We start from the raw sequence: 22,892 nt of genomic DNA, 5'->3' as shown, positions 1-22,892 counted from the left end.
AGGTATCACACTCATGTTAGATGTGGATTCTCAAAAATCTGAGGTAAGTGGTGGTGTTCCCACTAAAAGAGATCTGTAGATTACGTTCGATTAAAATGATGAATAATTATACGAATTAAAGTTATTTCAAAATGCTTGTGCTCTAGAGCAGCCCACAACAAAGTCTATATGATTGTACATCTAACATATCAAATAACCTTACTACTCAATATGTTCTTGAATTTATTATAGCAACTTAATGAAGATGTGAGAACAAACAAACTTCAACTTGATGACAAAGGAGCTTTAATAGCATAGCACTGGAGGTTTGTACTCTGATAGTTGTAGGTTAACGACATTTAACCCTTTGCACCCCAAAATTGATTTTGGTATTCTCTGCATTCTTCTGTACTTTATTTACAGTATTGACGATCAGGACCTTCTTAATTTGGTGATTATTTCCTTTATTCTTATGCCTTCTATATCTTATTTAAATTAGAAACCAGTTACTCTATCTAAGGGGTTAAAGAGTTAAAACATAATATTTTATTGCTTTGTAAATAAAATCTTAAAACGTTGATTATGTACACAAACTGTGGTTGAGAATGAAATTCCAGTTAAGAGAAAAGATGCAGCAGCATGGGATTAGTAGAGTGTTACTTGTTACCAGTTATATCATCCCTTTAATTTTGAGTTTTATCTTCAGAAAGTAAGGAATAATTAACAACATAAGTTGTGTTGATTCCTCTCTTTGAGCAGAGTACTTCTTCTGGAGAATTGCTGCCATCAGCTCATGAACTGTCACCAATGGAAGAGTTCTTTGTCATGCCTCAGTTGGAGAAACTGTAAGTTACTAGTTTGTTTGTTAAGGTCCCTATTCTTCCTTCATTTAAATTTAATGCATGAAGTTTGATTCTAATGTGATCACTATTTTGAATTCATGATTTGCAGACCACCATTGTCCCTCGTGTCAGTTTAGATGTTCTCCAGGCAGACTTTGGGCAGATGCTGGATCCTAAGGCTGTGGAGCAGAAGGTAAATGGTTTCAAAAAAGGGTTTAATTCCTTTGGTTTAGTTCACTGTGAATCAGAGCTCAATTGTTTATTCTGTTTTCTGTGTTTAATTTATACAGACAGTAAACATCACAAATCATACAAAGGGAAAAATCACGTGCATGTGGATGAAAGGTGAAAACTTGTACTTTTTAGGTCATTAACAATTGTTGTTTGCCCATCTCTAGTTTGAGACCTATAATTTAAATTGTAAATAAATGTTACATTGTGATTTCTTCTTGTGTTATATTTTGCTCCTTTTTGTCTTATAGACACAACAAGGAATATTTTCTGTTTCCCCAGATGAAGCAGACATCCTCCCTCTAAAGACTGCATCATTCCGAGTGACATTTAGACCAGTAAGTTATTTGATACTGTCAGTAAACACTGTCTATGCTTCTTTCATTCACTTGGACTTGGTTCATTTTTGCCTTTACTGTCTGATTCTGTTTACAGTTCAATTTGTAATTCTAATTTTTTTGTTAATAGAATGCTGCTAATCAGGTTTTTAGTGCTGACCTGGAGTGTTATACATTTTATAAGGTGAGGGATTTATTTCCTGTGCTGGTGTACCAGTTAAGAAGCCTCAATTTTTTCCAAGCTCATAACAACCATTTATTTATTTGTCATGAAATCAAGGTTTCTGATTCAAATTGTTGATTTTGAGATAGCAAACTGCAGTACTAGTTCAGTACCCATATAACTGATTTTCATTTGATAAATAGAATTTACTCCTTGTTTCCTTTGTACTTGCTTCAAACACTTCACACTTCAGCAATGGAAGTTATCACTCAAAATGAAGAAATGCATGTCCTTGCTATTACTTTTTATTGCAATTTTCCAGGGGATTATTCCCTTAAATACACACCCCCCTCCCTCCGCTTCTGTTGAGAAGGGGACACCCATGGTGTCACAATCAGAGGCTAGGAATTGTGGTAAAAAATCTTATTCTTTGTCAGGCAATTAACTTGAGAGTTCTGATAGTGTCATTAAGATGTTTTTTGACGTTTAATTCTCTGCCTATCAGGTGAAGTATGCCCTTGATATTGAGTCACACCAATAGTTATTATAATATTATTTGTATTTTGGAACAGAGTATGAGAGATTATCGACTGGTTGAAGTGTCCTCCCTGGTGTCTTTCGCTCAGTGCTACAGGTTTGTGCTGAAATTAACTTTAATAAGTAATTTGAACTGAACTCTGTTTATGGTTATAGATTCAACAATACAGGGCTTTAGTTCTGTTTTTGTTTCCATATTCTGTTATTAGCTTAAGTGTTTTGATGTTACATCTAGAATTTTCATTGATGAAACATCAATGAATCCAAGTTCCTTGTTTCACCGAAAAAAATTGATTGGATTTTATTTTTAGGACTCACATTTGCAATGCGGACTGAATCATTTATCCCCAGAAGTCAATGGGATGTACAACAGCTGGTAAGTGATAATTTAGCCATTCACACCAAAGCTAAAACACACGTTAAAGCTGTTTTTTCAAGCATGGTTTGATATGTTTTCCCCATTGAAGATTCTCAAACTGATTATTCAGGTCAACCTAATTTTAAGAAAACATTTTGCTTGTGTAAATGGGACAAATGCTTCACTACACTACCCTTGTTAGAATAATGCTGTTCCTAAACTAATGGATAGAAACAGTTTTAGTCCACCATAATGTATTACTAGGTGGTGCCAGTATGATTGTATTCTGTTAGTTGACAAAGCATATGATTAGTAACTTGTTCCTTTTTTGGAATGTTTAGGTCTTTCCAGCCACTACTGTGGATGGCATGTCCTACAGAACACTGCTGTTGACCAGCAATGGGCAGAATCCGATCCATTTTGCATTTGATGACAATCTGTTAAGGTAGTTACAAAACAAATTGCAAGATTTTATCTTTATTTTTCTACCTTGGGTCTGGAACAAGTATGGTTGAAACTAGAGGAGAAATAAGTTATAGCAGTCTGTAAGAAACCAATGGAAGTGGGAACCTTAGCAAAAATTAAATTAAATAATAACTTCTTACCAATCAAGCATAAGGGCTGTACTGGGAAAGATTCACCTGAGGTTGTGACAGTACAGCCGAGCCCAGCAAAGTGTGTACAAAAATAACAGCGGGCCAATAATTCCTGGTGTGGCTTTAGAGCAAGTGAGGTTAGTCAGTAGTTTAGTGTGTGGCAATCATACAACACAGCTTATTTTGAATTTGCAGGCTTTTGCAAGCAAAAATACATGGCTTATGACACAGCAATACATACAATCAAATGCAATTTTTGTCTAGCAGGTGACATTTATTTTGTAACATGTGATATATGAAACTTTGTACTGAGTACTTTACAACTTTGTTTGGGAAATAAGCCTTGTTGGATCAGCAGAGATTCCATCTCTAAAACTCAATAATCAGGTTGTAATCTTAGGACATTTTCGATTGAACCATTACTCTTTGATTTGAATCCATAATGGCATGGTTATCAATTATGAACAGCTCCTTGTTATATTTTGACTAAGATTTACCAATCCATTAGTTACTGCTTTGAAATCAATCTTAATTTAAGTATCTCTGTTGTTTTAATAAGAGTAAAAAGTTCATGTTAAGTGGAAAACCAGGTGATTTGTTATATCTGATTGTAAATTTTTGGGGTTTTACAGGGAACTGTTCATTTCAAACCAACCTGTTTAGGCACAGCATCAACAAGGCTGTTTGAGGTCAAGAACGCTTCCAGGATTGCACTGAGGTGTGTTCAATGTTCTCAACCTTCCTAAGTGTCAAACTAAGGCCACCTTCCCTTTCCCCATCAATTAAAATTTATCATTTTTCCTAGAATGAGGAATCTAGTAATGTCAGTCCCTTTTATCATGAACCCCTGGCTCAGGAGATCTGGGCAACCGGCAACCACTCCCTGTGTACCTGACATAAAATAAATTATCCTTATACATCCTTATCCATAAGAATATTAATGATTACTGATATGTGACGATCAATTCAAAACTTCAATGTCCCCTCCCTCCCTACAGAATAACCATCATCTGAATGGAAGCGGAAGCGGTAGCGGGTTGAACCTTGCATGACTGGGGTGGGTGGGAAATTTGTAGAGATGTGTCCAGTCTCTCCAGCAGAATACAAGTGTTATATCCTTAAATATCAATGTATTTAAGGTAAATACTTCACTAGGTTTTATAGCTTGGCCAATGTGTAGAAAGCCATGGTCACTGTTTTTTTCTTGAGAAAAAAATGGGCACATTTGAACCCTTTTTTTTTCCCTTCTCAGGAATTTGAAGAAACCAGTTATCAAAAGTTCAAATGTCAGGGGTTGGGGGGGGAAAGGGGCAGAGATGCTGAAGCTTTGAATTGATTGATGCAGTACTGTAATATAATGTAATTGTAATGTCAACAAACCTTATTTTACCCATCAGGTTTCCATGGAAAACCCTGGACCTCACTTAAAAAGTCTTAGCATTGATCCCTCTAAAGGAATCATTCTACCCAATGAAACTCGGGTGGGCATTTTAAGTGTACTGCAAATTTTTTTCTAAATTGTTAATTGTCTTTTAGGATCCCCTGTAAATTGTTACAGGGTCTCTAGTAAAACAAAACATTTTTGATGGTATACTGGTCTTATATACACGTCAGTTATTCTCATAAATTATATCTTCAATCAGGTTTTACATATTTGATAGAATTAATTGTTACACTGTCATAAGCCCTGTGTTGTAAATAACTCCTTATTATCTTACATTATAGGCTCACACCATCAGCTTTAACTCTCGTAAAGAAGAAAAATAGGTGATTAAGACAAAACTCACTGTCAAAGGATTGCAGGCAGATGCCCAGCAACAGTAAGGATTGTCATTTTCCTATCACAAGTTAATTTAATTATAATGCAACCATTCATTTTTTAAGGTAATTATTTGTTGCATGTGAATCTATGTATTACCAACTGAAGGGACTCGATTGCATTGTTCTCTGTTTGCAATATTTGTGAACTGAATGTTTCTCTGTATATTCTTCTTGTATCTGCACTTGTGTTTATTAATTCCTTTGACAACTGCTCACTGGTATGTGATCTTTATTTAAAATGTATTTTGTTCGTATTCTTTTATTTCAGGTATCATTTACTCCACAGAATCCTGGTTTATACTCAGTGGATTATCTGGAAGTTATAGCTCTTGGAGCTACCAATTGTTCAATTATAAAATGCACTGGAATAGGTAAAGGTAGTGATATGTTTGTGCTTTCATAGGCTCTAACAGCTCATAAACTCAAAAGACTAGTATAAAATGATTAAATAAATTATATATTCAGAGAAATGTCATCATTTGATGTTTATCATAAGGATGTGTTTAATTTATTTTAGGGTGACTTGAAAGGCTTTATAAGGTAGTCCATGCATAGTTAAAAGTTGAGATGGCAAAAATTACATTTGCCTAAAAGTAATGGAGTCTCTAATTGGCCACAGAATTGTTTATAATGGGGTTGAGGTTCTGAGAGCCCAGTGTCATAGACCTGAGTACCCCTCCACTCTTTCTTCAGTCAACAGTAATCTCACATCAATCATGGACATTGTGAACCACACTTACTCTCTAATCAAGGAAGTTCCTGTTGAAAAATGTTCAAGTTTTTCTTAATTTCAATCTGTTCTTTAGGGCCTGAAGTTGGTCTTGACTCTGACTATCTTGATATGGGAGTTGTAGAATCTAGCAAGTTTTCAGCTAAAAGTTTCAAGGTTGTTAACAATTCAGATGTTCCTGCAGCTTTTCAGGTCAAACACTTCTGGATTTACTCTCTTTATTTAACAATTATTCATGAAAGGTAAATAATTGTTTTGGTGTAATTGTTCAGTTACTTCCAAAAGAAATTGGTTATCTCCTTCAGGAACATTACTTCATTTTCCCTTGGTGCAAGGTCAGCTCCTTTGAGCACTAAATCATGTTTAACTTAGTGTTTTCTATGATATCTGGGAGATTAACAAGTTCCATGATAAGGGAATGACATCACCATAAGACTAGTACTAGAGAAAAAAGATCAAGTCCAATTTGATAATTAGTTAATTATGAGCAAAAATAACCAAAAAAATATTCACTGAGTCCCTGTTGCCTTTGAAATCTTTTGAAAATCTGGTAATCTATCTGGTGCTTATTATGTAAGCATAATTGCTATGGATAAAGGTCACTTATCTTAAGAAATTCCCATGTTGACAAAGTTTAACAGATGCTTCCACCTTCAGAATGCAAAAAAAATCAGCTCATGTCTTTTGTTAGATGGTTTTTCCCTCCGACCTGTTTTTCACCTCTGGCTAAGTCCATTGGAGGGAGATCGCTATAGGGCTACTTATAATTATAATTTACAGATAAACTACAGGTCTCGTTTTCCGATTGGTGTCATATTCTTCATAATGGCAGTGTTATGGAAAAGAAATTGTTTTAGATAATAACTTGATATCAACAGATAAACCTTTAGCTTAAACACTTAATTGTTTGTTCTTATGTAATAAATTTTGCTTTTGTTAGCTCATGATTGATTGTAGTCAAAGTGTCTTCAAGCTGGAATCAACTTGTGGTCTGTTACCTGGCAAGGGTTCCCAGGGCATAATTGTACGCTTTTCTCCAACAAATCCAATTACTACAGGAGACTAACTTGTCTTGTGCAAAACCAGGTCAGTGTTAGTATTAAACTGGTAATATTTTCTGTTAGTTTAAACTGTAATCTTCCTAAAAAAATTTTGTATTCATCTGATTTTTTCAGGATCCATTGTTTGTTGATTTGTTTGGGACTTGTCATACAGAACAAGTGAAACCAGGTACATTCAATGTCAATGTTGATAATCCACTCCATCTTTAATACCCATGGTGAGTAACCAACTAAGACAGAATTTTTCCCTACAATATCAATACTATCAAGCAGAAAAGCAGGGGAATGTTAGTTGATCCACAACTAAATTATCAGTAGTAACATAATAAGAACTGTATGGCGGGCAGTAAAGAGAATTACTAAAACTAGATATTGGAAATGGAATGGTTAATGTTTGAACAATTGCAATTGACTTTGAATTAATTCAAATGAGCATGAAACTCAGTCTTACATTTCTCCATCATATTTACTTTACGTGATATGACTATCACGACAAAATGGACGCACTAGTTAACGACAAACGAAGCTACGAAGAACTCAAACGTGACCCAACTCCTGCCCTTCAACGCAAACTCAACAGTAAACTACTGACACTCAAGAAAACGAACGCCTTTGACAACCAACGGTACTATCGACTGAGGTGCTCGGTACCACAGCCACCGAAACTCTACGGTTTGCCGAAACTACACAAACCTGGTTTCCTGATGCGACCTATTGTTTCTTTCTGTGGCTCTCCCACATACCAACTATCCAAGTACCTGACGACAATACTACAACCGCTAACCGACAAATCCAGACATAAACTACAATCCACTGAAGACTTCATTAACACTACCAAGACTGTTCAGATACCTGACGACTACAAACTAGTGTCATTTGATGTGAAATCACTGTTCACAAGTATTCCACTTCAATTAGCATTACAATGCACTGAGACTGCAATCCGAAAATCTACCGAACCACTACCGCTACGGACAGACGACATCATGGACTTGTTAAACATTTGCCTAACGTCTACTTACTTTCAGTACAACGGTAAACACTACAAACAGTTACACGGCACTGCCATGGGGTCTCCAGTTTCTGTTGTTATAGCAGAAATTGTGATGCAGAACATCGAGGAACGCGCCCTTTCGACTTGCCGACAAACGATACCGCTTTGGTTACGTTACGTTGACGACACATTCACCGCCGTTCGACACGACGAAATTGACGCATTCCACAACCACCTTAACGAACAAAACACTGACATACAGTTTACCAGAGAAGTCGAAGAAAATGGCAAACTTCCTTTTCTAGACTGCCTGGTAAGCCACAACGACAACTCATTACGAACAACAGTTTACAGGAAACCGACACACACCGACAGATTACTAGACAAGTCATCCTACAACCCTACATCACACAAAGCCACAACTATCAGAACTCTAACACGACGCGCACAACTAGTATGTGACTCGACAGACAGCTTATCCGACGAGAACAAATACCTTCACCGTGTTTTTACGAAGAACAACTACAGCAACGACTTCATCCGACGAAACACTCACCGACCCACTACCACTACCGAAACAAACGACACCGCAACCCCTACGACTACAGCAACCATACCGTACATAAAAGGTATGTCTGAAAACATCTCGCGCATCTTACTACCCTTCAATATCCGCGTCGCCCACAAACCCATCACCACACTACGTCAGTTACTAACCAACGTTAAAGACAAAGACGAACCGAGGAACAGACAGGGAACGATTTATAAGATCAATTGTTCCGACTGCCAAGCCTCCTACATCGGTGAGACTGGCAGAAACCTCACAACAAGACTGACTGAACACAGACGGGCGACGAGGAAAGGTGATGTCAGCAATCACATTGCTGAACACCATCGACTTACCAACCACAACATTGACTGGGACTCTGCGCAATGCCTAACCTACAGCACTGACTATTTTCAACGACTGACTCTGGAAAGCTGGTTTACTAACTTAGAACAGACTCCCCTAAACAGATGTCAACAACTACCCGCCCCATACAAACGACTCATTCACGACATAAACATCACAAACGACCGAAAAAGAACAACCTAGCTTTACCGACAGACCGAAACAGACCAATCACGAACGACTTACGTCACTTGAGTCTTACAGCCAATAACATCACGGCAAAACCAACCGATCATTTCCACGAACTGGAATAAGAACATTCTACTGACAACAATCACTCACTTGACTCTGATGATGACTTCCGCACTGGTTGTCGAAACGTCAGTCGCTGCCACCGACAACAGTCCTTCTCAGGACTACACTCACCCGGACGATCAGACTACACCTTCATATTTACTTTATGATAACAAGTAGGCTTCTGGATGGAGGTACTAGACAATTACCATAATATGTATCATGAAAGAATCAAAGGCTCCTTAGAGCAACCTCATGGTATGAATTTTTGGTGCCCTTGACGTAACCTGCGATCTGGCTTTCTTTGGAAAGTTTTTTTGATCGTGGGCAACACGTGCTGGCCCAATTATTGTGTTTGTACTTTGTAAGCGTTTTGATGGAGAAAAATTGTCGTAAATTGTGAATTTGTGTAGAATTAGTTAAGATACCAGCAGCTACAAGATAAAATCAACGAAGTTTGGTGTTAACCAATTTGCAGTAAGCTTAAGCTCACTTCATATTTGCGGTGTTTAGGTCTTCACGCACAAAATTTACAAGGAAATATGCAGCAGCAAGAGGGGAGAATTAACCTTCAGATCTTGAGAGTTAAAGTTTTTAAGATATTTAGGCTTCGATTTTGTTCAGAAGAGTTCATACACGATTTACTCAGTTGATAAAATAAAATAAAAGACAATTCTGTGTTTCAAAAGATTTGTACATTGTACAGGTGGAAGAACAATAGGACACATAGTCCCCAACTAGGTTCATCCACCTAAACCCAACCCACCCATCCCACCCCGGGGAAGGACATCCATCACACAGTAATCTCGTGCGTCTCCTACCCCTCCTGCAGGAGATGGGACCTCCATTAATTTTATTTGTCCCTATCTGAGAAGACTAGAATATCTAACCACTTCTTGATGTTATAGAAGGGAAGCATAATTCTTCTCAATCATTTTAAGACCTTGAGTGTTGGTCCGGCCGTGGCTTGAACCCTCGACCTCCCACACAACTGTCCAGCGCTCTATCCATTGAGCTAACTGGGAGGCGGTCAGTGTAAGTGGCACCAAGCTTTTGTAACCATCCGGTCAGTCTTAAAAGATCGATATGATGATGATTTGTTGACAGAAATATTGATAATGGCTCTATCTTTTTTCTTTAAGGAAGCGGGGGAGTTTACAGTGAAATTACATGATGTACTTGAAGCCCACAAAGCAGTCATGAATTATAAGTTGTCAATGGATGAAGAAAAAAATTCAATTTCTAGGTTATGCACTCCTTATAACACGTTTTTGTTACATTGCAATGCTGTGGACTTTGGTGATGTCCTTCACAGAGTCAAAACATGTTTAATCACGGACAGTAATGTCAAAGACATGCTTCAAATTTCGCAACAGTTTTTTGTCACTGGAAAGCCAAAGACACAGCTAGAGGTGAGAAATTAAAGAGCTGTCTAGAGGTTACAAACATTATAAGGTCAACATCAAGGTTTTAAGTTTTTCAACACGCTAAGTCGGGAAATTCAATACTCTGAAAGCATCAGCTTGTTTATCAAAGGCTTTAAAAAATTCTTCTTTGAATTTTTAGTTTATAAATATATTCTTTGCTAAGCTATATACACACCTTTTCTTTTTTTTTTTTTTTTCTTTCTTTTTCTTTTTAACTTAATCTAAATTTTCATTCAGCACCTTTGATTTGTATGGTTTATCCTCTAGTTAAATAAGGAAGCCTATACTTAGTAAGCCCCCAGCTTCTAATTGGCTTCCTTGCTGTTACCTAGCTCTTCAGTTCCTTTGATTTTGAAGTTAATTTAGTTAGAATAGTTCATTTTATCTTTGATGTATCATAAATTTTGTATTCGGTTAATTTTTTTACTGGTAATGGCAAACTAAAATGAATGAATGAACGAATGAACAATGATAATCATTAATTATAGTAGAAAACATATTTATGAAATGCTTTAGGTATGAAATAATCCCTAACCCTTTAATTTGACCCTTACATGTGATTACCATCTAATTTCTCCTTACAGTATCACCCTGAATCACACGTTAAGGTCATGAGAATAGAGGAAATGATCACCATCTTTATTGTTAAAAAAATTCTCCTTGTAAGCACCTTAGGAAATGTATAGAGAACAGTATGGAGAATATGCAGGTGTAAAGGATTAGTAGTGGTGACTTTTGTTAGTATAGACACTGACTAAAGTTGTCCTTCAGTCATGTAATTTAGCTAATTAAAAGTGTTACTGTAAACTTCAAGAATGAAATGGTTAATTCATTAATTTGTTAATTCAAACATTGCATGAAACATTTCTTCCAGCAACAAATTCTTCAGCTGATGGTTGGAAACAGAACAGTGCTCTGCTCCACAGAGAGAGAAGGTAGGTCACCCTTAAAATCAACTGAGTTTCATCATATCACGAACTTTACAGCACAAGTATTAACTATTGTCTAAACTTGCAACTTTTTTTACATTGCTCCTTTTCACATATCTTTCTAATTCTTCTGTGAACACAGATGGTCAATACTCACTATCTGAGAAAACAGTTGATACGTTCCTGGAGCAAGATGTGCCAGTAGATGTGCTTGATGACCTGGTACTAAAACAATCTCCAGAGCACAGGAACCCCAATCCTCCTCTATCTCATTCATTTTCACAAGAATCGTTCACGCAGGTAATTTTAAACATCGAGAAACTAGCTCTGAAATTCAGAGAATCCCTTCACTGGCTTCAGAAAATTCATATTTGTTTGGTCCTTTGCATCAATGGGAATGGTCTAGTAGAGGGGTTTTGAGGTTGAAATAAGTGGGGAAAAAGAGGTAAGAGGGATTAAAAGAGTCGCTGTCAGGCTCTGCAGCTTCTCTTGTGGCTATGTTGCCCAATCATGGAGTGGCATTGGTGTCCACAGAAGCTGCAGGGGTGGGAGTGGCCAGTGGGTGTGTAAGTTTGGGGTCGTTTTCAGCATTGGCAAAATATAAGTTATGAACTACTAAGTGAGTATAATTTAACCTCTAGCATATAAAATGTGGATAATTCAATGAAAAAATGAAATCACTATAATTAATTACCAATTGTTGGAATGCCATGGTCTCAGTTTTGGCCACTGTGAAAATTATGTTAATCACTGTGTATTGTCTGCTAATGAGGAAAGTTTTCTGAGAAAACTTAGTAAAATGCTTCTGTGTTTTTTAACCATGATTAAAACAGAGATTTGTGTTAAATGATCAAAGAAACTGGTGTTATCAGGGAAATCTTCATCCCCCTGGGTAATCTAGTATTTTAAAAAAAGAAAAACAGGAGTAAAGGAACATATATGTTAGATACAATGAAAATATATGAAGTTCATATATTAAGAACTGCGGTATTAGATACGTATGATGCACGATCCTCGCAGTAGATAGTGCTATTTAAGCAATAGCGAAAATCATACATATCTAATACCGCAGTTCAAAATATATGAACTTCATATATTTTCATTGTATCTGATTTATCACTTTCACAGGTTTATTACGAATCAACTTAACGGCTTGCTCCCAGTGGGCTTGTTAGCTCAATTGGTAAGAGCGCTGCACTAGTATCGCAGAGGTCAGTTGTTCGAATCCCGTACAGGCCTGATTTTTTTCAGGTCTGATTTTCGCTATTGCTTAAATAGCGCTATCTACTGCGAAGATCGTGCATCATACGAACATATATGTTGTACTTAATTAGTACATACAGTCCCAAACCACCTTCAGCTATTGTTAGTACAGTTTGGTTGAAAGCTGGATTGTTCAGTCCTGAGCTCAATAGCCATCTTCTCAGTGCTGATTTCTCTGAGGGACAGCCTTATACACATCGGCAACGTTGTTCAATAGACTCCCGATAGCAACAAAAAACGTTTTAGAACATAATGTTTTTTGCCATAGTGCTAAGAAACATTTGTTTGCTAAATATTGGTCTTTAATCCACATAATATGTATTGTATATTTTAATATCTCACGATAAGTTACATTGATTAATTTTATTATTGTTATTATACTTTTAATTAGTTACTACATATATATGTATATATACTTAGATTAGATTAGTATTGTTACAGAAGAAGAACCTCTTAATTGTTGGAATCTGTAATAAATCAAAATAAATCAAAATAATAATAAATAAATGAAAAAAAATATGAACTAGTGTGAAGTTAGGCATACCCTGTGAGCAGAGCCTTTTCTACTTTTCTTCTTTTTAATCGATTCGAGGACAGGTTAAAAAGGCTCTGCTCGCAGGGTAAGTTAGGCATGGTCTTGACTTAACAAGTGATCTGTTGATTTGTTAATCTTGTACATGTTGTTTTGAAAACAGGATCAATTGCTGAAAGTTTATCGAGTTACCTCAGGCTTCTAGTGAATTAGAGAGATGAACTAGCTTTGTCTCAGGCCATCCATATCCCTCGCAGGGACTTGGCTCATAAACAATTTACAGTATTGAGGAAAGTTGCAGGGGGAAAAAAAGATGCCTATGTCTCAGGTACCACTCAATTTCAGGTGTTTCATTAAGGACTGGGCACTGAGCAAATTGACTGGTTTTAAGGAAGTTTTTGCCCACCTGATTTGACCATATAGAGGAAAGTTTATCTTATAAAGAAGTTAAGTCCAAAGAGTTTTGCCTGCCTGTGAAAACCAGTTGCCCCCTTGCTAAAAACTTAGATGAAACCCCTGCAATTTTTTTTACAGTGAATATTATCATGAAAATTCTGCAATTATGAACTGCTATCAGCAAATGACAGTTATCAAAAAAGTTGCTGTGAAGACCACACATGCGTAAAATATTTCTGGCTAAGCCACTTTTAAATAGACACATAAGTTAAATAGGGTGTGGGCTATACATTAGCAAAGTGTTTTCAAAGAGTGGAATCAATCACTATTAGACTAAGAGTGTTGCAATTGTAAGAGTCAAAATTTTCAATTCATTTGGAAAATTATCCCTTGGTGTTTGAGAGGCAATTCTGGCGCGTTGAAAGAGTCTGGAGGGTGAAACAAGAGGTGGCAGCTCAGTTATTTTTCAAGCATTTAAATCATGATGTTGATATTCTTGCATGCATGTATATCATTGCATTCATCATCATCAGTTTATGTCATCATGGAGGACAGGTAACAAAGCAAAAGCTGTAATCTTTCAATCCATATTACTGGAGTTCTTAGATACTTCCTAAACCAATTTCCTCATTCCAAGAAGTTGCTGTGACAATGTATACCTCCTATCTGTGGCTGATCCTGCCTTGCTTCTCAATAGATTGGCTCCTTGATAAACAACTGTGAGATAGGATTGAGCTGTATTCTAAAATGTATATAGTCTGATCCAGTGGTGAAAAAACAATTTTTTTTCTCATCATTATCCTTAGCAGTTGGAGGATAATATTACACAGTTTTCTTTAGTTTTCTTTCCTTCCCATGCCAACAGACAGCTGTCTCGTTTATTCTGAGGATACGATTGGGTGGAAAGAGTTATGCACCAATTGATGACAACCCACTTCTTCCATTAACTAAGGTATATATCAGTATATCAAAATTTATTATTCCCTTTAGTTTACCAAATAGAATTTTTATAAATATATTTCAGCTGTTAGTAGGTGTCAGGTCATTTTACCACAAGAGAGAATCTTTACTAAGCCAAAGAGTTCTTTGCAGCCCAGTTGGTGTAAACTTTTCTGTCCCATACTCATGGCTAATGTTTAATAACTTCCTTCATCTGTGGTTTTCAACAATTTGTTTTTACAGGGTTTTGGAGAGTTTGTGACCTTTTTCCAAAAGTTACAAACTGTCTGTGAAGAAACAGCAGATGCAAAGTAAGATAGCTGTAGATACATATTGTTCACTATTTTAATTTAAGAACATGATCATTTCTGCAAAAAAAGGTTTTAAAACCAAGATCAATTTTTTTCTTCCACCAAACTCTCAGTGATAAAAATTAGAAAACTGTTGCATCTAGATTCTGAGGCGGACCCAGGGGTGCTTTGGGTGGTTCAGTCCAACCCCCTAAATTGTCCCTCAAAATGCTGGAAATCATGTTTCCGAAGACCTAATTTTCAAAATCTCCTGGGGGAGCATGCCCTTGGACAATCAACGAACCGGCCCCTTGACTAAATCTTGGATGCATCCCAGTCAGATTAAGGTTGTTTTACAAGCTAATCATGGGAAAAATCCTATTATTTTGTTGAGCACCTTTCATTGGATGGGGTACTTCCGAAAGAAAAGCATGCACAAAGGAGTCTAACCAGTTAAAAGGATTGTCACAGTACTGCAGTGAAAAAATTAAATACAGTTGACTGAGTGGTGAGATTGTCCAAAGTGATTGGCATGTTTGGATAAACCCTGTGAAAATAAGGTGTCTGCTTATCTTTCAGAACTGCTGTCTTAAGAATCATGAACATGCTCAAAGCAAGCATTATTAAATCCAAAGAAAAGGTTTTTACAAATGAAAGTATTGCCAAAACTGTGGAATCTCTGAAAGAAAAGGTGGAACAACTAAGCTGCAAAATATGTGATGGTGGCCAAGCAAAGTCATCCATGGCAGGAATGAATGTGTATTTCCTGATTCAGGCTGTATTAGATGAGCATGACTAGAAAAGTTGTCTCCAAGAATATGAAACAAGGGACTTGAGGTGTGCTCTGATGACACCAGAAATACCTCGTGGAAGATCAAAATTACGATCTACACTTAGTCAGTTCAGGTAAGGTGGAACAGTATTGAAAAACTCTGGGACTTTTAGACATCGCATGGTAAGCCCTAAGCTAGCTTAGTAGTAGACCAGCTGGCACTAGTGCAGATGTTGTCACTCTCTCGTCTTCCTAGCAAGAAATTTTCCTGGCACCAAGTGGAGAGACAATTTGTCTCTCCACTTTAACAGAATAAATCAGTAGGTAGTAATTTCTGCATCAAGAAAACCTTGGCAAGTTGTATGCAACCCCAGTTTTGCCTGTGAGGTACAATTCTAAGTAAATTTTTATTGTCCTAAGAGAAGTTTTAAGTGACATGATTAATTTTTTCTTGCTAGAACACCTGATTCGGAGTCTTCAGAAGGAGCTGTCATACCACACAAGGATCAGCCACCAAAACACAAACCTGAAAAGGTAAGATACTGGTAAACCATCCAGTGAATTTAATCAAGGTGAAATCTAAGTAAAGACACTTTTTATTTTATTATTTTGTTCAAAGAGGGTTATCTTAATTAATGCACCAGCGAATTATATGTTATGTTTCCTCAAGGTGCATCTTAGAAAAGCTTATATTAATTTTTTCCTTTTTCTTGTAGACACCATTTGAAAGCTATAGAAAAGTGTGTGGCGATATGAGCTGGGCCAAACCTGCCTTCAACATTCTGATAGGACTAAGTTCAGCTAACAAAAGAGACCTGATGAGTGCTGCCATAAGCAATGATACTTTAACATCTCGTAAGGAATGTGGCAATAAATCTTACGTTGAGGATACATCCAAATGTCACACCAAGGAAAGAACTTTAACAGAAACTATGTATGACAAAGAGAACATCTCAACTGGCAACAAAACCATTAAATATGTAGCAAAACCACCACCCAAACGCATGCTCCTTGAGAAGGACATCACCATGCAAAAGAGCACAAAATGCAAAACTAGTGGAAAAACATTGTTCAAAAGAAAAAAGATTCCATTACTTCAAGGGCAAAAACAGCTCACCAATTTTTTTTTAGGTGATACGTATTACTGACAATTACATCACAACATTTGATTCATTTTCATGCATTTTTTTATTTTTATTTTTACATTACTATGCCAAGAGCATCATGATTGAATTTTAACACATACCAGATTGCACTGATTTGTATAACTTGGGACCATTGTCACCCCTAGAGAATTATTATTACTTTAACTACCAGTCAGAGATATCATTGCAGAACTATTTATTATTTTTATATGATTAATCTTTGGCCAAAGCCAAGCAGAACAGAATTATTCTCTATAAAAACAAAATTATTTTCAAGTACAAAATTAAATGGTTGTTATTTAAACCCTTTACATGTAATTGTTACGAGTAACTGGGAGAGAATTTCTCCTTACAATATCAAATAAATACAGTATCAAGAAGTGATGAGAATAAAGGAAAATATCAGTTGGGGGATAAATAGTTGATCCAACACTGAATTCTCCAAACTGACATCATCAGGATCTATGCAGAGGAAAGTAGAGAGAATTACTAGTTTAAAGGAATCTTGGGAAATAAAGGGTTAAGGGTGCATTATGTATTAATTTTACATCTAGAAAAAAATCCCTGCTGGTGCAAACTTTTTGTGGTGTGATTAAAATATTTATTTTTTACTGCAGATCGCAAAACATAACCTTTCACAGGGGCTAACACAAAGCTTTACACAACTAAATGGGCCCATTATAGCTGCCACTTTTTTGTCAAACTTTAGCATATAAAAAGCATCAACACAATTCTAAAAGCAAACATACATGTATATCTGTTTATATAAACTATCTAAAAGACATCTTCATGAAAACCATCTTTTTCATTGCCTTAAGAATCTCATGATCATTTATCATGCATATCATTGTCCTCTCTGTTGTATATTGCACCTTGATCTCCTACTTTCAGTTGAGAACTGGGAACTCAAATAAGATTAAATATAAACACACTTTCCTTGGTGGGTAAAAATGTCAGCAACAGAGCTCAATGCATCGGATCCTCTACAGGAAAACTTTACAGAAGTACAAAGAGAGAAAGAAATCTGTTAAGCACACAGCTAGAGAAAAAATATGCAGAGAAAACTCTCTTTTGGGAAACCTCTATTCCAGGGCAAACAAATATTGGTCTCAAGTGAACAGATGCACTTTTGGCAGTTTTAGATCCATTTCTAGCCATTTCAGAAGACTTTAATTTCAAATTTTTCCGGGGGAGCATGACCCCGGCTCCCCTACCTGGTTGCTCACGCTAAAGCGTTCGCATTAGCCCCCCCAATTGAAAATCTGCTTCGCGGGCCTTGGGATTAAGAGGAAATGTAGCCAAAAATCGCACATTTTCAAAATATGGTGGCAACCTACGGTGGCTTCAAAGGGACATACACTTTCCTCTCTTTTTTTTCACTTGCGACTTAGCTGCGACTTTCTTGCTACTTTCTTGCGACTTAGCTGCGACTTTCTTGCTACTTTCTTGCGACTTAGCTGCGACTCTCTTGCTACTTCCTTGCGACTTAGCTGCGACTCTCTTGCTACTTTCTTGCGACTTAGCTGCGACTTTCTTGCTACTTTCTTGCGACTTAGCTGCGACTTTCTTGCTACTTTCTTGCGACTTGTCTACGACTTGCTACTTTCTTGCGACTTAGCTGCGACGTAGCTGCTACTTTCTTGCTACTTTCTTGCGACTTATCTGCGACTTGCTACTTTCCTACGACTTAGGTGCGACTTTCTTGCTACTTTCTTGCGACTTAGCTGCGACTTTCTTGCTACTTTCTTGCGACTTAGCTGCCTGGCTACCTAGCTGGGCTGAGTGGCACGCAGGCTAGGTTGCATTCCCGATAAACAACATAAATTCGGCAAGTAATTCATGGCAGTCTCCATATAGACTCCCTGTTACCCAGTCTCCATATAGACTCCCTGTTACCCATTCTCCCTGTGTACCCTGTGTACCCTGTGTACCCTGTGTACCCTGTGTACCCTGTGTACCCTGTGTACCCTGTGTACCCGTGTGTACCCTGTGTACCCTGTGTACCCTGTGTACCCGTGTGTACCCTGTGTACCCTGTGTACCCTGTGTACCCGTGTGTACCCTGTGTTCCCGTGTGTACCCTGTGTACCCTGTGTACCCGTGTGTACCCTGTGTACCCTGTGTACCCTGTGTACCCTGTGTACCCGTGTGTACCCTGTGTACCCTGTGTACCCTGTGTACCCGTGTGTACCCTGTGTACCCTGTGTACCCGTGTGTACCCTGTGTACCCTGTGTACCCGTGTGTACCCTGTGTACCCTGTGTACCCTGTGTACCCGTGTGTACCCTGTGTACCCTGTGTACCCGTGTGTACCCTGTGTACCCTGTGTACCCTGTGTACCCTGTGTACCTTGTGTACCCTGTGTACCCTGTGTACCCGTGTGTACCCTGTGTACCCTGTGTATTCTGTGTACCCTGTGTATCCTGTGTACCCGTGTGTACCCTGTGTACCCTGTGTACCCGTGTGTACCCTGTGTACCCTGTGTACCCTGGGTACCCTGTTTACCCTGTGTACCCTGTGTACCCGTGTGTACCCTGTGTACCCTGTGTACCCGTGTGTACCCTGTGTACCCTGTGTACCCTGTGTACCCGTGTGTACCCTGTGTACCCTGTGTACCCTGTGTACCCTGCGTACCCTGTGTACCCTATGTACCCTGTGTACACTGTGTACCCTGTTTACCTGTGTGTACCCTGTGTACCCGTGTGTACCCTGTGTACCCTGTGTACCCTGTGTACCCGTGTGTACCCAGTGTACCCTGTTTACCCTGTGTACCCGTGTGTACCCGTGTGTACCCTGTGTACCCTGTGTACCCTGTGTACCCTGTGTACCCTGTGTACCCGTGTGTACCCTGAGTACCCGTGTGTACCCTGTGTACCCTGTGTACCCGTGTGTACCCTGTGTACCCTGTGTACCCTGTGTACCCTGTGTACCTTGTGTACCCTGTGTACCCTGTGTACCCTGTGTACCCTGTTTACCCTGTGTACCCGTGTGTACCCTGTGTACCCTGTGTACCCGTGTGTACCCTGTGTACCCTGTGTACCCTGGGTACCCTGTTTACCCTGTGTACCCTGTGTACCCGTGTGTACCCTGTGTACCCTGTGTACCCGTGTGTACCCTGTGTACCCTGTGTACCCTGTGTACCCGTGTGTACCCTGTGTACCCTGTGTACCCTGTGTACCCTGCGTACCCTGTGTACCCTATGTACCCTGTGTACACTGTGTACCCTGTTTACCTGTGTGTACCCTGTGTACCCGTGTGTACCCTGTGTACCCTGTGTACCCTGTGTACCCGTGTGTACCCAGTGTACCCTGTGTACCCTGTGTACCCGTGTGTACCCGTGTGTACCCTGTGTACCCTGTGTACCCTGTGTACCCTGTGTACCCTGTGTACCCGTGTGTACCCTGAGTACCCGTGTGTACCCTGTGTACCCTGTGTACCCGTGTGTACCCTGTGTACCCTGTGTACCCTGTGTACCCTGTGTACCTTGTGTACCCTGTGTACCCTGTGTACCCTGTGTACCCTGTTTACCCTGTGTACCCGTGTGTACCCTGTGTACCCTGTGTACCCGTGTGTACCCTGTGTACCCTGTGTACCCTGTGTACCCGTGTGTACCCTGTGTACCCTGTGTACCCGTGTGTACCCTGTGTACCCTGTGTACCCTGTGTACCCTGTGTACCCTGTGTACCCGTGTGTACCCTGTGTACCCTGTGTACCCTGTGTACCCGTGTGTACCCAGTGTACCCTGTGTACCCTGTGCACCCGGTGTACCCTGTGTACCCTGTGTACCCTGTGTACCCTGTTTACCCGTGTGTACACTTTGTACCCATGTATATCATGTATATCCTTGTATACCTCGTATACCCTGTCTACCTTGTGTACCCTCTACACCCTGTATATTCATGTATACCCAAGTATATTCATGTATAGCCAAGTGTAGCCTGTATACCATATATACAGGAAACCTGGCAAACATCAGTTGGAATGAATGGAAGCTCTCTGGCCGAACACAATCCCGTTTTGTACGTTTTGAACAAATGAATTATGAATAACTTATTATGATTTTATTAGCCCGGGGGGAAATCCCATATAAAATGGACTGGGATGCTCGTCTGGAATTTTGAAATAAAATCCTAAAGGAGGGAAATGTATGCGTGGCCCAACCGTTTTGGACCCCTAAATGAGACCATTTCAATCTTTAATGATATGAATCGAGTAAATAAAGCCTGGAGCAATTGGTTCCTGTGATTTTTAAATATATTTTTCATCGTGTGCAAACATAAAAGATACCCTTACAGCTAAATTTAACTCAATTTTTTCCCAGAACACCCAAAGTGAGACCATTATCTTCAAATTTACAGCCCTAAGCGAGACAACGAGCATCCCAGTCCTTTTTATATGGGAGTCCCCCCGGAATGATTGGTCGGTCAGTTCAAATTGAACGTTGTGCACGCTTACGTCAAAAAAGCTAACAGAAATTGGACGAATGGTTCCCCAACCATTCCACTTCAATTAATTACGCTCATATAGGGGTACAAAGGAAGAAATTAAGAGAATAATTTAACGATATACTTATGATTTACGTTTTTTCTGTTACAAATTAATTACAGTTGCGAATCATTGTATCCCGAAATGAGTTACGACATAACAAAATGTCGAAGTTGGAATGTGGAATTAATGCAATTCAAAATTATGTTTACCCTTGATTAAAGACCAGATTAATATAACGCTAACTTTTATGAGTGATTTATGGCAGCTAGCTAATAGTTTGTGCGTATTGCAAAACAGTGTCCACTTTATATTCAATCAGATGGAAACACAGGCCACAATGTATGATCAACGAAGTTTATTGGTTAGCAGATAAAACTTTGTGCTAGCTTCGACCTGACTGAAAGACTGAGTGATCTGAAAGGCGATTTTGATTTACTAGGCAACTGAGTACTACACAGACAATTAAGGGGTGTGTTGCCCATTGCCCATCACATCCTCGCGCGATTTTGTTGCCTTAAAAGAATATCTTGAATTTCACACAATAAGCCTTTAAAATTATTTGGATTCTTAATACACTGAAAATAGTTTCAAAAGCAATAGTTTTTTCTAAACATAATGGCGGAAGTCAAGACTGCTCGATGTTTACTATATTTGTCTTTTAGATAGTACCATTTGATATGGTAATAGAACAATCAGTCCGAATTTCCTTGGTTATCAAGAACTGAAATACCATAGTAAAGATTTTTTAGAACGAAATGTTTTTTTCTTAAAAATTCTAGTTTTCCTTGAATTTGCCTCTCTGTTTTAGAGGTGACTGTAGTCAACTGTATATTATTTCCAAGCAGACTCTTGCTCACAAAATTATACAATATTGATATATTTCTGTAGCTTGGGAGAACACACGTGTTCGAAATAAATGACTCAACGGAGTCTAAAAGACAGCTCTCTTCGAGTGTCCATGGTCCGGCCTGCAAATTATATCCCTCATCCTCCAGAATATCTGCTGTTCGCCGCCTCTTCAATGATGGTGGTGTAGAAGTTATTCTCTTCTTTTTCTCGGCCTTACCATCACAGGGTACACATGGGTACACATGGGTACACAGGGTACACAGGGTACACAGGGTACACAGGGTACACATGGGTACACAGGGTACACAGGGTACACAGGATACACAGGTTACACAGGGTACACAGGGTACACACGGGTACACAGGGTACACAGGGTACACAGGGTACACAGGGTACACAGGGTACACATGGGTAGACAGGGTAGACAGGGTAGACAGGGTAGACAGGGTAGACAGGGTAGACAGGGTACACATGGGTACACAGGGTACACAGGGTACACAGGGTACACAGGGTACACATGGGTACACAGGGTACACAGGGTACTCAGGGTACACAGGGTACACAGGGTACACAGGGTACACAGGGTACACAGGGTACACAGGGTACACAGGGTACACAGGGTACACAGGGTACACAGGGTACACAGGGTACACAGGGTACACAGGGTACACAGGGTACACAGGGTACACAGGGTACACAGGGTACACAGGGTACACAGGGTACACAGGGTACACAGGGTACACAGGGTACACAGGGTACACAGGGTACACAGGGTACACAGGGTACACAGGGTACACAGGGTACACAGGGTACACAGGGTACACAGGGTACACAGGGTACACAGGGTACACAGGGTACACAGGGTACACAGGGTACACAGGGTACACAGGGTGCACAGGGTGCACAGGGTGCACAGGGTGCACAGGGTGCACAGGGTACACAGGGTACACAGGGTACACAGGGTACACAGGGTACAAAGGGTACACAGGGTACACAGGGTACACAGGGTACATAGGGTACACAGGGAG

The 22,892-nt window shown here is 39.1% G+C and overlaps 1 protein-coding gene and 1 pseudogene across 2 annotated transcripts; both read left to right on the top strand.

Moving 5' to 3' along the window:
* Positions 1–485: 485 nt before the first annotated feature.
* LOC148715763 (cilia- and flagella-associated protein 65-like) lies at positions 486–3,665 on the top strand. 2 transcript variants are annotated; one of them, XM_088746546.1, is made up of 9 exons: positions 486–824; positions 931–1,014; positions 1,112–1,166; positions 1,335–1,390; positions 1,521–1,574; positions 2,126–2,187; positions 2,402–2,466; positions 2,790–2,893; positions 3,240–3,665. In XM_088746546.1, the coding sequence occupies exons 2-7, from the start codon at positions 985–987 to the stop codon at positions 2,424–2,426; spliced, it is 282 nt and encodes a 93-aa protein (XP_088602672.1). In that variant the 5' UTR covers positions 486–824; positions 931–984; the 3' UTR covers positions 2,427–2,466; positions 2,790–2,893; positions 3,240–3,665. The 2 variants fall into 2 exon arrangements, with proteins under 2 accessions (XP_088602672.1, XP_088602671.1); XM_088746545.1 differs by lacking the exon at positions 3,240–3,665 and adding an exon at positions 3,062–3,203.
* Positions 3,666–8,880: 5,215 nt separating this feature from the next.
* LOC148715762 (uncharacterized) lies at positions 8,881–16,627 on the top strand (annotated as a pseudogene).
* Positions 16,628–22,892: the final 6,265 nt, after the last annotated feature.

This window comes from Stylophora pistillata, unplaced genomic scaffold (genome assembly GCF_964205215.1).
Source record: "Stylophora pistillata unplaced genomic scaffold, jaStyPist1.2 SCAFFOLD_93, whole genome shotgun sequence".
NCBI lineage: Eukaryota > Metazoa > Cnidaria > Anthozoa > Scleractinia > Pocilloporidae > Stylophora > Stylophora pistillata.
This window is presented reverse-complemented; position numbering and strand designations above follow the sequence as displayed.